We start from the raw sequence: 16490 nt of genomic DNA on the forward strand, positions 1-16490 counted from the left end.
ACATCACGTCGGCTGCATGGAGTAAAGGAAAAAACATTAGCGCTACTCACCTCCCCGGCGTAATGTTTGATACCGAACTGATGATCGGCCAGTCTGGGCTTCACGTAGTAAGGGTTGGTCTGCCATGAAATGGCAACATCAGTATTGTCTGCATTGTATGCCATGTTCAAACCACCAAAAATGGGACAATAACTCACAGAGTGTCTGCTGTGAAGCTTCTCGAGAAGAGTGAAGTCTGTGCCTTTGGGGAAGCGACTCTCTTCGTTCACCAGAGCCAACAAGCCCAATTTCTGAAGGGCCAAGAACAGTCGTCGGTCCGTTAGATACAACGAAAATTAATAGAAAGATAAAAATATGCGAGTCACACCCATTTGGCCGTTGGAATGACAAACTAGGTCGACAGCACCGTGTTCCACATGCCAATTTTGAACTTGAGGCCTTGCTCTACATTTAATATAAATTCACCACTATATGTGTGATACCTTCTCGATGAGGTCAAGACACTCGGCGTTGTCCATCCAGTCGATGGCGTCCCACTGGACACCTTCCCTGCCAAGACCACAACAAAAACAACAGGACATTAGACGCCACGTTGTACATTATATTACATTACTTCAAAATTAAAGAATAAAAAAATAAAAAAATAATTATAACAATTGTAACTTATTCCAAATTTACAAAAAAATTATAATGTTTGAATGAAAACAATAAAATTGTAAAAATAAGGTAATGTAAACCAAAATAAATAAATTAAATAAAACAACATTGAACATGTTTAAAAATTGGAAAATGAAAAAAAATGCACAAATATTTTTGAAATACAGTAATACTAAATTAAGAACTGAAAAATACAACACAAACATTTATATGAAAGAACAAGAAAATGCATATTTAATATGAAATACGTAACTAATTCAACCATCAATTTTTTTTACAAATTGAAACAAATTGAAACATAATTAATTCAACAAAAAAAGAAAAATTCTAATTTGTAACATTACTAAATTGCAAATTGAAAACAACTTAAAAAATAAACATAAATGATCAATTAAAAACTAAAACAGACTTGCGCACCTGTTGTACTCAAGCTGCTCCAGGGAAAAGATGTGCTTATTGAAGTACTCCTGCAGCTTCTCGTTGGCATAGTTGATATTGAATTGCTCAAAGCGATTCACCTGAATGCAGACACATACCGACTCATACTGAATGTGCGCGCGTGCATGCTCTCTTTCATTCGCGTGTGCCGTGCTCAAACAAACCTCAAAGTTCTCAAAGCCGAAAATGTCCAGGATGCCGATGGACTTAAAATTGTCCTTCCCTTTTATCTTCTGATTGATCGTTAGGATGATCCAGGAGAAACATTGGGAATACAGCGCCATGGCAACAGAGTCCCGGGAATCCACGGCCTGCGACAACGCCATGGGAGGGCGCTTAGCATTGCAAGGAAATAAATCCCAGTGAAAATCAATTGCCGAGTGTTTAACAACCTGCTCGATGGTGAGTGGCGAGCATATCTCTTCGCCTCGCAGGATGATGGAGCGCTGAGTCAGCACTTCGGACAGCTGGAAAGCGTCGAGACCAAGCAGCTCGCTGGCGTTGGTCACCACTGGAAAACAAACACACACGTTATCCAAGATGAGACTGAGGGCAACAAGAAGACGGAGCACTGCAACATAGTGGAGACTGTGGAGTATTTGTAATACTGCAGTCACAGGGTAAGACAAAACAATTTATCCAAGAGGAGACTATGGGCAGCAAGAAGATGCAGCAATGTGTGGAGTATAATAATACTGCAGCATCCAGAGAGCCAAGTCAAGGCAACAGGGTAACCTACCTATTTAATGATTAAAAAAATGTATCAAATGTGGTAAGGAGACAAATTTTACCCAAGAGGAGACTGAGGGCAGGAAGAAATTTTAAAACTGCAGAAAAGTGGAGAATGTGGAGTATGTAAAATACCACATAAACAGTGTAAACTCACATTCATTAGGAGACAAGTTTTATTCAAGGGGAGACTGTGGGCAGCAAGAAAACAAAGCACTGCAGCACAGTGGAGACCAGTGAATACGGCAGTAAATGTGTACGCTAACATGAATAAAAAAAAAAATCCGTAGCAGTAAAGATGAGACTGGGGGCAGAGACAAAGTGGCGAATGCGGAGTATGATGCTGCAGCATCCAGAGAATGCACACAGACACTTAATGTGTTAAATGTTTTTTTGCTTGCCACCGACCTTGCTTGGTGGTGATCTGAGCTCCTCCCGCCGTCATGAACTCCACGTTGCCCAACTGCAGGACACCCGAGAGGAGCTTGAACATGTCCCGGATCTCCTCCTCGGAGAACTCCAGCACCTTCAGCGCCTCCTACAAGCAACCAGTGTTGAGAAGTCAAAATAGATTCTGCTATACATGTAAGTTGGTGGAAGGAACTGTGTCATTTCTCCCAGCCAATCGGCAAAGAGGTCGAATGGACAATTGAGTCTCATTGAACTCATTCTAATGAAAATGAAATTAGATTGTACCTCCATTTAAAAACAAACAAAAAACAATCATTGTTGAAAAGGCGACAAAGTTGTTTTTTTCTTTCTTTCTTTCTTTCTTTCTTTCTTTCTTTCTTTCTTTCTTTCTTTCTTTCTTTCTTTCAACACACCGGTGTGAAGACAGCTCATTCACCTAAATCTGTAAACTATTAGTATAACTACAATAATAATGTTTTTAAAAATAACTGTTTGATTCCTTATCAATTAGCAAAGAAAGGTGATAATAATAAATCCTTGTTTTACTAAATATAATGGAGGGAAAATTACATTGTACTTATTAAAAATAAATAACTACAATTAAGTAAATACTATAATAAAATATGATTACCTACAAAAATAAAAACAACTAAGGCATATTAAGTAATGTAAACAATTATCCATGCCAATTGGCAATGCTGGGAAAAATTACATTACACTTTATCTATAAATACATGCAAAAATATTAAGTAAAAATTTTTTGGGGACAATTACACAACACATGTTTATCATACACAAATATTAGAACTATAAATCATTTTTTTATGTAAAATATATTTTTGGAGAAATGATAAAAAAAAAAAAAGTTCTGACATACAAAAAATATACAAATTAAACCGACAGAAATGTACATGTTTATTTTTTTGTTATTTTTTATTACAAATTATAAAACAAACACACATTGCGTTAAAATGTTAACATTTGGAGAAAAAAAATACATTATGCCGATATATCATTATAAAAAGATTTTACCTAATAACTTTAATATTATCATTTAAATAAGCATAGTAGTTATTACACATTTTCGGAAAGAAAATCTGTATTATTTATCATTGTGTTCTTCATTCTTTCTCTTCTTTTCTTATATGCCTGTCAATACTGATACAACTTGATCAATAAGCAGTGATTATATATGCCGAACTCACCATAACACTGTTAAACAGCTCTTTGTCATTCAGGCTCTTGTCCTCCAGGCAACCTGACTGGCTGAGATAGTGGAACGATTCCGCTGGATCCTCCAGGAAATAGAGACCTGACCAAATAAAAAATAAACAAAAAGGCAGGGAGGGGTAATTCATTAAATTTGATACTCAAGCAAACTTACTTTTGTGCTCTTTGTTGGCTCCTGCCAGCAGCGCATAGAAGATGTGGTAGTTGCGTTCTCCAGGATTCTGTCGCACCACTCGATTCTGCAACCGATCAACCCAATCATCAACATTCCTAGAAACAAAACAAACCTGTCACAAATTATTCAAAGGTGGTTACCTTTTCCAGTAAATCTGACAGAACGCAAGTCAAGGACAGTCAACAGCGAAATGTGTGAGCTTGCTGACAGGGTGGACATTTTAGGCTAATGTTAGCATTTAATTGGCACATTATAGTAATATGAATCCATTTATTGTTGCGTTTGTGAGGGATGAGGTATTTTTTTAGGCAGAAAAGGATACAATCAATGACGCAGCCTCCCTGGATGTTGCCGCTCTCTGAGAAGTGAAGATGGATGAACTTCCCAAAGCGGCTGGAGTTGTTGTTGTAAACGGTCTTGGCGTTCCCAAACGCTTCCATGATGGGACTGCCAAGAGAAGAGGGGGTACTCAAAGCTCTCTGGACAAATCTTTTGGGACACTATAATTCCAATCAAGTGTTTGATTGGTCAATTAAACGACTCCCTCAAATAGATGACACATTTATCCCATCAGTGGTAAATACAAATTATGACAGTCTATAGATGCCGCCGTTGACACTTGGAAATTAATGAATTAACTCCTTAGTCCGTTTGAGCTCTGTTGCTAAACAAAACAGCAGCCCCTAAATAGTGGAAACTTATGAATTCCCTGCAGAGTATTAAAGATAATCTTATGTGGAGACACACTTACTGTCCAAGGACACTGACGTGGTCATGCCACAATTTTGTGTGCATTGCCACCTAATATTCATTCATGAATGTGTTTGCTTACAAAAACAGCAGCACCCAGAAAAGCACCAAAACTGTGTCAAAGCTGATCTTATGTCATGTGGAGACAGCCTTTTTAAGGCCAACTAGTATTCTGGTAGACTCGGGCGTGTAGTCGCTTCAAAATGTTTGTGCTTTATATGCAAGTAATTTGTGAACTATATTGCTAACCAAAACAGCAGCACCAATAAAACACAAACACAGTATTGACAACGATCTTACTTTCTGAGGAGACTATTTCTTTAATGATGATTTGTGTTCCAGCAGATTCTGACTTAAATGCGCCACAATGCATTGTCCAGAATAGTAATTTGAATGATATTGCTAACCAAAACAGCAGCACCTACCAAATCAATTCATTAGGATTAAAGATAATCTTACTATATGTGTAGATGCCGTCTTTAACGATGATTAGCTTTTCCAGCAGACTCTAATGTGGTTGTGCCAAAATTTGTGCATTTCCCATAATAGTAACTTCAACCTTGTTGCTAACCAAAACAGCAGCACAACTTACACGGTATCAAAGACAATCGTAAAATACTTGGAGATGTCATTTTTAAGATGACTCCAGTGGACTTTGACGTGAAGATGCCACAGTGTCCATTATAATAACGTCTTTGCTAAGCAAAACTACCAAAGCATGAAAACCATTTTTGTTGTCTCGAACAATCTTTCCAGTCGATTCTGCCATGTGATCACTCCACATTATTGCATGCTTTAAGCATACCTGCTCTGTACAATAGCCTGCTCCACGCGTGTGCTTCTCTCCGACGGCGGCGCCCCAGCTGAGTTCTGGCTCATCACCGACAGGAACTGCAGCAACAGCTTGGTGCTTTCCGTTTTGCCTGCCCCCGACTCACCACTGACACGCACACAAATTGTTAGGAAAACTTTGATCGAGAGTTGCCATCTCCAAAAGCTGCACAGGTTTAAACAAGATTACCGTAAATCCCACCAAAAATGCACAATTTGAAATGAGACCACCGTAAAACCTGCCAAAAGTTGCAGATGTTGAAATAAAACTACAGATACAATAAATCCCCCAAAATATGTGCAGGTTAAAATCAGATTACTGTAAAAAACCAAACGTTGCACCAATTAAAACAAGACTAACGTTAATATCTAAAAAGTCGCTCAGGTTAAAAACTAAGACAACCGTAAACCCCCCCCCAAAGTCACATAGGAGTACCAAACCGCTAGATAATGAAAAATAAGACTACCTTTAAATCCCCCAAATGTTGCCCAAGTTATAATGAGATGAATATATTTCTGACCAAAAATCACACAATTTATAATAAGATTTATTAGCATAAAATTTCCCAAAATTCTGCAGTGTTGTGTTTACCTTAAATCTCCCCCAAAAGTGCAAGTTAAAACAAGACAACTGTAACCCTCCCATATTGTGCAAGGTGAAATCTAAATCTACAGTAAACCCTCTAAAAAATTGGTCAAGTTAAAATAAGATTGCCATAAACCCCCTCAAAAATTGGGCAGGTCAAAATAAGATGACCCTAAATCCCACAAAAAATGGGCAAATTAGAATGTTGCATGGTAAAATAAGATGTCAACAGCCCCAATATTTAACCAATTAAAATAGGACTACCGTAAAGCCCCCAATGGTTGTGCAGGATAAAATTAGAGGACTATAAATCCCCCAAAAGTTGCGCAGGTAAAAACAAGACCACCATAAATCCCCCAATAGTTGCACAACTACTGTAAATCCCCTAAAAGAAGCATAAGTCAAAACAAGACATCCATAAAAACAATAGCAATGTCTTTGTCGTGGGAGCTGACCTGATGAGCACACACTGGCTGTCGTGTCTCTTCCAGATGCAGCGGTAGCATTCGTTGGCCACGGCAAAGATGTGCGGCGGCAGCTCACCCAGCTGGTGCTTGGAGTAAAGGTCCACCCGCTCCGGGTCGTACAGACCTGGGATCTGCTTGTAAGGGTTGACGGCAGCCAGGATGCTGCCGATGTTTGTCTGGAAAGAGCCATCGGCAATTAATCTGGGCACGACGTTGCATGTTAGCCTACTTAGCTAATTATTGCTACGGCTACGTCGTCACGGTGACAGTGTTAGCCTTAAAAGGGGTTAAAAGATTGCAGTAAAATAATTGACTTGAACGATTTCAGTGAGTCAAGGTTATTGATGATAACTCAAAGAAAAACTTAAAAAAATGTTTTGCCCATGAAATAAAAAAAGGAGTGATTTTAAAACTAATAACTAACTAAAAAATAAATAAAGCTAAAATTGAAAAACATTACCTATAACTAAATAAAACTAAACTTTCCATATATAAAACAAATTATTAAAACTATAATATAGTGAAAATTTATTTCGCTTTCGTCTTTGTCATCTTATTTCATACATGAGATTTGGGGGTTTACCGAAATAAATACATTTAGAATACAGTAAACCCCCAAAGGAAGGTCGAACAGTCTTTAGGAAATTGTAATTTACGTAACTTTATAACACAATACTTAGTGATTGTTTTTTAATCTTGCATTGAACAAATACACCATCTATTTTTTTAAGTAAAAATAACAAAAATTAATATAAAAAAATAAAATAAAGCATACTGGAACAAATAAAAAACAAAACAAAACCTGGAGAAAAAAACACACCCTAAAAACTAATTAAAGGTAAATGAACTGACATGAAAAAAACAATGTAATGAAAAATCCCAAACTAATGCTTCAGTAAGTCAATGACGATCAATGCTGTGCTTTCTTTTTTTCTTTGCCTTTGAATTTACAGTCATGCCACGTTACAGGCAATAAGTGTGCTGCCATCTAGTGGTTGATAGTAGAATTAAACCCTATGGTTACCTTAATTTACTGTACAAAAAAAAAAGTACCTATAACGCACGATGGAGGTGGGTTTAGGGTATTAAAAGTTCTCACATAGATGTTGTCCTTCTGGTAGCGCTGGTACAGATTGTGCATGATGGCCGCCTCGTGCAGCTCGGCCAGCGCCGACATATCCTCCACGCCGTCCACGCTGGACTGGTGCATGGCGTACACACGCTCTCTGGTGACCTCCGCCTGCTGCAGGTACAGCACCTGACACGCCACGCACGGCAGTCACGTGACAATCATAACTGACGTACACTTCTACATGCACTCTACATGTTGTCAAGGGCATCGGCAGTTAGTTAAATAAGCGACTTTTGAAGACCTATTTGAAATGGAAGGCCTATCCGTCACTAAATGGGACCGCTCGGAGTGGCCCAGTGCGCAATCAGGTCAAACACACGCGCACACACTTACAGTCACACACCCCGATAGGATATTATTGCCTGGGGGGCCCTGAGGTGTTGCGCTTGCTCTGTTCCGGCGGGGGTCGACGGCTCCCCTCTTTGGTGGAGATTTTCATGCATGCCAGATCCACCGCACCAGCATCTACCGAAACTCAGACACAATCTGTTTCCTCCTCAGGTTATTGAATCGGTGGAGGCTGGCTGGTGTCTGCGGATCTCACGCAGCTTCGTCCGTCCTTCCTTCCTTCCTTTTCTCGGTCTCTCCTTTGGTCTCTTGAGGCCTCCCTGATTTTATGTTTGTTTGGATTTGTTGGGGTCTGGATGTTTCTTGGGCTGGGGAGGAGTTCTGGTGGGGGGTGTCTGGTCGGTGCTGGATTTCGCCTTCCTTGGTTTTCTTCGGTCCCCTCGGGTCTCCTGGTGTTCGGTTTAGGTGAACGGTATGAGATTTTTTCTAATAGGTTTTCTGGTGAGCTAATAAATACACGCACGCACGCACGCACGCACATACACACAAAAAAAACAAAAAAAAAACATATAAAAAAAAATAATAATAAAAAATAATAATAATAAAAGAGCAATGATGATGACATTTCCGAATGAACAATACTGAGCTCTTGAAAAAAAAAAAAAAAAAAAAAAAAAAAAAAAAAGGATATTATTGTCGTTAAGGTCATTCATTCATTGCTTCAAATGTGTCCAAGAATAGAAAGTATGGCCTTTTAAAAGTGCGCATTGTTATATATATATATGTATATATTTTTGTATTTTAACGAACAAAGTATAATAAGCTACAAACTACAATTCAGTCATAATATCAACTGCTCTCACTATGATGCAGCTGCACAAAAACTACAACAAACATATTGTTAAATTGCCATCTTATACGGCAGTTTGTATTGGACAAAATATTGGCAGGCGTGTACTATGAATCTTTTCACGTGCGCACAAACCTCTACCATGTCTGTATTGTCTGCAATGTAAAATGAAAGCCTCTTTTTTTTGTGTGCCAGATTTTCCTTCTGAAGCTCTCTGATGTGTGAATGTGCTTTGCATGATTGAGGAGTGGAGCCAGAGAGCAGGCCAAGCGCCTCATGTGACTTGACGTATTACAGCTGAAGACAGAGATAGCAATAGACGTGCGCAGAGAAAGAAAGAGAGAGAGGAGAGGAGAGGAGAGGAGAGCCCTTGGCACAGTGACCAATATAATCATACATTTGTTTCCCCTAGTAACTCAGGATGAACTATCAGATACTTGCAAGCTGGCTACACTGACCTCAGATCAGATATGCGCCGTATGACCTTCATGGCTCACCGTTTAATCTCATCCTGGCTGCTGCACAAGGAGCCGCTTTATGATTATTAAATTATTCCTGCCAGTGGGAAATTGTCTTTTTTTTTTTTAATCCGACCCACACAGCATTTAGATTATTAACTGTCCTCTAGTATTTGTTGCATTAATATTGCACTTTTTCCAGCCAAAAGATGGTTAATTAATATGCACTTAATCAGTTTTTATTGAATTAGCTATCTCATTGAATATTTATTGCAAATAATAAGATGACAAATATTAGTAAAAGTACTAATTTTGCATTAACAATTATTTTTAAAGAAATAATTAGTCAATTAATTATGATTCAATGAATTACAAATAAAAATGAGAATGAATTATTTTATCATTGAAGTAAAATATTTTTTATTATATAGCCTATTATTTGTCATTATTTTACATGTATTTATTTTTAGTTTAAGGAAATAACTGGTTCATTTATTCTAATTAAATTAATTATATATTTTTATTAATTATAATTTTATAATAAAATTAATAAATAATTATACCTTTTCATAATTTTATTTTATATATATATATATATATATATATATATATTTATTTATTATACATCATTATTATATACTATATATATATATATATATATATATATTTTTTTTTTTTAATGCATATATTTATTTATATATATTTATTTATATATATTATCTATTTGTATTTTATTTATTAAAAACATAATATGTATACTATTTTTTAAAATAAATATAATAAACAAATTACTCATTCAGATTCAGCATCCATTTTCCCAATAGGAATAAAAGGAAATAGAAATAGTCTGTTCCTGGGTCATGCTCTGCCCATCTTAAAAACATATTTTGGTCACACACGTGTAAAAATAAGTAGGAAGTTAAGTTGCTAACCAGCTGCTAAAATCAAAATGGAAAAACAACCCAAAAATGAGTACCCTTTACTTTGATTATCGGCTGCACAAAGGGAGATGATTTGGGAGGTGAGTCTCTTTACTTTAAGACAGCTTTAAGATAACGTGAACCATTGCTTCGTGCCTCAAATTCCATTTGAAGTTCCATGGCTATCAAAAAAAAAAGCCTTTTTCTTGCTTTTACAAGCTCGAGTAGCAGCAGCCCACATTCCCTCGCCAAGGGGGGTCTCACTCGGGGTTTTTTTTTAGCATGCAATGCGCGCCATTTGCATACGTGTGTTTTTGTGTCAAATTAATTATGAGAGCGGAGAGTAAGCGCAAGCATGAGTGTCCTCTGCGGCCTGGTGACATTAAACTGATGGGGAGGCGGAATGTGGGTCATTTTGCTTGCACTGTCACACAAAAAAAAAATTGTGCATTTATGTTATTTTTTTTGCACAGTCACATTTCAGTTTCATCTGCGTGAATGTGTGTGCGCTCATAAAGCATCCCCGCAGCATGTTCCCTGCTCGAGTAGGCTCCCGCCACCGCTTCCACGCTGTGGCTACAGAAATCCAGGTCACGTAACACGCGCATCGTCGCTAACATAACCTGTGCGTGTGTCGGCGTTTGCGCGTGTGTGCGTACGGAATGAAATTAGACACACAGGTGCTGGTGGCGCCTGTGTGTTTCGTCTGAGGTTTGTCGCACACTTAAAAAGGATGCCGATTCTGTGACAGGAACCGTTGGCGACCGCAGCAGTACGACGCCATTGCTCAAAGGGGAGAAACTCCTCATCTCTTGAGATCTGCCGACCGACGAGACCAATTTAGATTTACTACCAAGAGGAAGTTTCAAAAGAACGAGAAAGCACCTGTTTAGCGAACTTTCGAAGATAGAGGATCTACTTCCTGGATCCATTGTAGGACGCCCATCAGACAAAACAATGATCATTTTTCATTTTAAAGCTTTTCTTTTTAGGAACACAGTAAATTCTGTAGAGTAAATTTGGGGCCAAATAGACTCATTATTAGAGTAATATTTACACTTGGAAGAGAGTATAATAAAGAATTGAAAAAAAGAATAAAAGTCACTCAAGTGTTGAGGAATAAACTCATGACCTTCAGCTTGGGAACACAGCCGACCTACTCCCTGAGCCACGCAGCTCCTACTGTGTGTTAGTATATTGCTTGTGTCAGCTGGAACCAGAATAATTGTTTTTGTTCTCTTTAAGATAAGCAATCAGTAGGAGGGGCATAGCTCAGGTGGTAGTGTGGCAGTCTCCCAAACTGACGGTCGTGAGTTCGTTCCTCAACCCTTGAGTGACTTTTTTTCAATTATTTATTTTACTCTCTTCTAAGTGTAAATATTAGCCTACTCTAAAACTGTGTCTATTTGGTCCCACTCTAAATAGTTACATTTACTCTATTTAAATAGTAAATACAACCAAATTAAATGTTATTTAAATACCTATTTTAATTCAACCAGGACATTAATTGATACTATGGATCAACATCTGTCCTAATAAAAATAAATACATAAAAAAGTAAAGGGGTTCAAGTAGTGAGCCTTGTGGAACGCCATACATTATTTCAGTTTCCCTTACAGAAAGTACTTCAACCATTTGTCAGAAAGTCCTAAAAGCAATGCTAGAAAATCAAAAGAGCACTAAATTGGTCCATGATTGGATGTCAGCCAAACATTGCCTCCAGCTTCCCATTCCGCCTTCGTAGCGTGCGCCAAAATAATGTAATTGAACGTCTGAAATCTCATTAAGACGTGCCCATCTAATCTGTATATCCCAGCGAGGGCACTTTGAATGTAATGTTTTTGAGCTCAACACACACACACACACACACACACACACACACACACACACACATACAAACACACGTATGTGCTCCAGTTGGCAGCTAATCATAAACTGTGGCCAAAAGTCTCAATCCACAAACAACATATGTAGTTTTTCTCTCATGTTAACACTTTTGACACTAAATTAATGTCACTAAATGTATTACCTCTGGTGGGACCGTCCCGAACGAGAACATCCTCATTACTCTTCTGGATTATGAATGTCCTTAACTCTTTGACTGCCAGACGTTTTCAGAAAAGGGATGCCGCCAGTGCCAGCCGATTTAAGCATTTTGACTGATTTTCAAGGTCCACAGAAAATGTTCTGTTTGGACTATGGAAACACACGTACTACCAAATGAAAGATTGGACTTTCATCTTTCATCAGAAAAAAAGAGTTTGTTTCTACCTTATTCCGTTCTTTAGTAATCAACAATAGAAAATGGTTAGTTGCATCCGATTTCGCTTGTTTTGAACTCAAATACGGAGAAATCAAGCTTTTAGTGAAACGATATTATTTCATGCATTCTAGTGAATTTGACACTTCTTTTTGTCCATGAATGATGCCACAAACACCTAAATAGTGCTTTACTTCTATAAAACACTACCACCAAGAATGAAAAAGTGTTTTTTGATAGCAAAATACGTTTATTTACATTCAACAGTGTAACAATTTGACAACAATTTGGCAAACTATTTACAAATGTGTGCAACTGTGGTGCTATTTACAAATATGTGGATGTTTCAACGACAGTTTTTCTTTGTGTAACACTCTCCTGCGTGCAAGAAGACGCAACAGCATTTGCATGATCCATTTTATCCACTCCATTCATGGTGGCATCGTAGTCCAGAAACAGTGTCTTCTCCGTGATCAGACTGTACCCGCTCCTCCGATGAATATGCATTGGACTCGGGGTACTCTTCATTGTCCGATCGAATGTCCGCTTGTGCAGCTCCGCGTTTTCCGGCCTTAGCAGCGCTAGCCGCGCTAGCCGCGCGTAGCCGGTGAGGCTTACAACGTGATCGTAAACACGTCCAGGCTTCCAACTTTGGCGTCAAACTCGCAGTCATCATCATCATCATCATCAATCTGCATTGGTCGATGCCAACTCTCCATCGCCCGATCGAATGTCCGCTTGTGCAGAAGTACCCGGCCGGCTATTGTGCGCGTTTTCCGGCCTTAGCAGCGCTAGCCGCGCTAGCCGCGCGTAGCCGGTGAGGCTTACAACGTGATCGTAAACACGTCCAGGCTTCCAACTTTGGCGTAGAGCTCGTTGTCATCATCATCGTTGACATCAATCTGCATTGGTCGATGCCAACTCTCCATCGCCCGATCGAATGTCCGCTTGTGCAGAAGTACCCGGCCGGCTATTGTGCGCGTTTTCCGGCCTTAGCAGCGCTAGCCGCGCGTAGCCGGTGAGGCTTACTACGTGATAGTAACAGGCCAAAGCTTCCAACTTTGGCGTAGAGCTCGTTGTCATCATCATCGTTGACATCAATGCGCTTTTTAGTATTGATTGATGCTTTCCGTCTTTGAAAAAAATGCTCAAGCTGAGCTGCTTGTAACCGGTTGCTTGGTCAAGCCATTGTGGCTTGGATCAGCCATTGTCTCCTCAACACTCTAGCTCCGCCTCACGTCTTCTACTGACGCCCACGGTGGGCGGCCCATCCAACCTTGTGCAAAGAGAGTCATCGCTGCCCTCTAGGGGCCAAAACGAGTCTTTGACTAATCAGATCAGCCTGATTCTTTCAGCACAGCTGCCCAAGGCTTTCCTGCACCCGTTTTTGAAAAAAAAAAAAAAAAACATAGGGGACGTCTTTTAACGTCCTCGGCGCCCTTCCCTAGGTTTATGCTAAACGTTTTATAACGTTTATGGCAGTCAAAGAGTTAATTTGCCCAACCCCCGCACTCCCTCCACACACAACAAAGCTCCCTGCCGTCCTTCCTCCCCCTGTTCGCTTTTAAACATCAGCTCTTGCTGGAGGTGCTGAATATTTGATAGAGAAACAGCACGATGGAAGCTTAACGCAGTTAAAACCATGCAATAGTGCCCACAGCATCGGGCAAATTTCTGCGTCCCAAAAACTTTTTTCAAGTATAATTTATTGTATTAATTCAAAAATGTTTCTTGTAAGTGCAACATTACTTTAGTATGAAGTTTTCTCGTAATATTAAAAAGATTAATATTGCGTTAGTGGAATATGAGTTAAGTAGCAAAATCCAGCTGTTTTATCCATCTCAGGGGGCGGCCATTTTGCCACTTGCTGTTGACCGAAGATGACATCACAGTTGCTCAAGGCTCGGGCAATGACCAATCCCAGCTCACCTGTTTTTCTTAAGTTGAGTGATTGGTTCTTACCTGAAACCTGAGCAACATTGATGTCATGTGGCAAAATGGCCGCCGCCCCCTGTGATGGATAAAAATGGCTGGATTTTGCTTCATGACTCATATTCCTCAAGTGCAATATTAATCCGAATGTCATGTTTAGACTAATGAGGTCACATTATTGTCAAAAAATGCTTAAGGTTAAAACAGCCACCACTGAAAACAATAAATTAATAATAATGACTATTTATCAATACTGCCGCAAAGACAAAGGATGACACATCAATCTGACAGTGTCGGAACATTGCTGGTGCTAAAGTTGGAGCATGAAAAGGACAGCACAAAACTCCAATGAACCGCAGAGTCACCTTCGAACGTTGCATGACTCAGCATTGGGCTCAAAATGCTTCAAACTGAGTCTCAGACCTTTCTGGCTGCCTGCTTTGGGATTAAAGGTTGTTCTTAGAATGAATGAAAATATCGTGAAGCAGCCTTTAGCTGCCTTTCGTGGCAATGCTAAGCTTAAACGTTGTCTGTTCAACATGTTTGAGTCATACCGTGTTTGTGTGCGTGCGTGTTCTTACCTGTCCATAGTCAGTAGTGACAACCAGCGTTCCATCTCCGCAGGAGTTGACCGTGGCCGGAACCAGCTGTTCCTTCTCCCTGACCCAAACGCGGGCCCCCTGGAAGACGCAACAGTTCATTAAAGCTGTGAGCAGAAACCAATGGGGTCGTCATTGCGCCTCCTTTTAAATAAGGTGAATTCTAAAAATGGTCATAAAATTTGGACACCCTGCTACATCCTTCAATTCATTTTTGAAAATTCTAAAACGGATTACTGGAGCTGATCGTTTTTTGTTGTAATAACAACGCTCATCACTAGATGGCAGACATTGCTTACAAGCACTCTATTTTCTCTGATGAAGAAGAGAGAGAACTTTGTATGTAAAGATTTCAACCCAAGTCACCACTTTAACTCATTCACTGCCATTGACGCCTATAGACGTCAAAAATTTATTTTAACTAATTAATTACATTTTTCTTCCACTTTTGTTAACAAGAGTATGAACACATTTTTTTTATCGCACATTTAGAACAGATATAAAAAAAAAATTAATCGTGAGTTAACTAGTAAAGTCATTCGATTAATTACAATTAAAAATGTTAATCACCTGACGCACCTAATTTTTAATAATCTTTTTTTTAATCATGAGTTAACTAGTGAAGTCATGCAAATAATTACAATAAAAAAAAGTAATCACCTGACGCCCCTAATTTTTTACTAATCTTTTCTTCTTAAAAAAATTTATTATTAAAAATTAGGGGCATCAGGCGATTAAAATTTGTCATCGTAATTAATCGCATGACTTCACTTGTTCTAAATATCCCCCCTAAAAATTCTAGGTTTTCATACTCTTGTTAACAAAAGTGGGGAAAAAAACTAATCGAAATAGTTCAAATGAATTTTTGACGTCTATAGCCGTCAATGGCGGTGAATGAGATAACGTGGATGTCAAAAGCAAACAAACAAGAACTGTTGACAGTTCGTTTGAAGTGCATGAGGAGTTACTAAATTAGCGTCCTCCAAAAACATGGATACAAATTCAACGTTTAATAGCATTGCTAGCATCTGTACAGGAGCATCCACAAAGCAGAGTCAACTTTACTGCACTGCATTCTACAGGTGAGTGAGTTGGCCAAATTAATTTGGGGACTTTGAATGGCATGCAGGTCAACCATAGCGTAAGATTAAAATAGATTTTTGTCACTTAAGGAGTTCATGCACTTAATGTTTGTTTGCTGTTGAGCAGTTTTGTGCCATCATTGAATGGGATTTTATTTATTTATTTATTTTGGCCTAGTGAACTCATTCGACAAAGTCAACAGGACAACTTTGCATTCGGTGTTGGCAAATAACAACAGCTGTATTTTCTTAAAGAGACAGTAAGGTTCAACATGTCACGCATTATTCCAGTCGGGCCCGCCTGAGTGCACCGACAGATGTGCTAAAATGAGAGATAAAGGCTGCAACATCTGGACTTCCCACCTCTGTAAAGCAACAAGCGCTTGATATTCCGTGTGGTTGACTGAGAGGAACTTGTCACACACTTTTCCTTCAGTCTTGGACATCTAACCCTAAAATCCCGCAAAAAGGGGCCACAGCAAAATAGAGACGTGAGACAAGAGTAGTACAAACACAATGCCCATATTTTTATCGGATCCCGGCACATGACACGGTGTCCTGATGACCACATGACCTCACTCTCTTGGTGGCTCTCCACATTCCATACATGCATTCAGCATGAACACATGCGAAGCTTTGAGGTAATCGGTCTTTATTGATCCTTTCAGTTGAAGGATTATAATAGAAGTGCATCT

At 39.0% G+C, this 16490-nt stretch overlaps 1 protein-coding gene across 2 annotated transcripts in view; it reads right to left on the bottom strand.

Moving 5' to 3' along the window:
• Window positions 1-16490, bottom strand: part of myo10l1 (myosin X, like 1) — a 40570-nt gene that overhangs the window by 17531 nt on the left and 6549 nt on the right. For both annotated transcript variants that reach the window (XM_086094631.1, XM_086094630.1), the window contains exons 2-16: window positions 14696-14794; window positions 7374-7532; window positions 6263-6450; window positions 5196-5330; window positions 3963-4087; window positions 3781-3794; window positions 3620-3704; window positions 3441-3547; window positions 2233-2362; window positions 1488-1606; window positions 1260-1406; window positions 1075-1175; window positions 483-549; window positions 198-290; window positions 51-119 (exon numbers count right to left, since the gene is read on the bottom strand). In XM_086094631.1, the coding sequence (XP_085950757.1) occupies window positions 51-119; window positions 198-290; window positions 483-549; window positions 1075-1175; window positions 1260-1406; window positions 1488-1606; window positions 2233-2362; window positions 3441-3547; window positions 3620-3704; window positions 3781-3794; window positions 3963-4087; window positions 5196-5330; window positions 6263-6450; window positions 7374-7532; window positions 14696-14794 (1638 nt within the window). The remainder of the gene's footprint in view (window positions 1-50; window positions 120-197; window positions 291-482; window positions 550-1074; window positions 1176-1259; window positions 1407-1487; window positions 1607-2232; window positions 2363-3440; window positions 3548-3619; window positions 3705-3780; window positions 3795-3962; window positions 4088-5195; window positions 5331-6262; window positions 6451-7373; window positions 7533-14695; window positions 14795-16490) is intronic.

This window comes from Leptonotus elevatus, chromosome 14, assembly GCF_054856555.1.
Source record: "Leptonotus elevatus isolate MCC_2025b chromosome 14, RoL_Lele_1.0, whole genome shotgun sequence".
Lineage (NCBI taxonomy): Eukaryota > Metazoa > Chordata > Actinopteri > Syngnathiformes > Syngnathidae > Leptonotus > Leptonotus elevatus.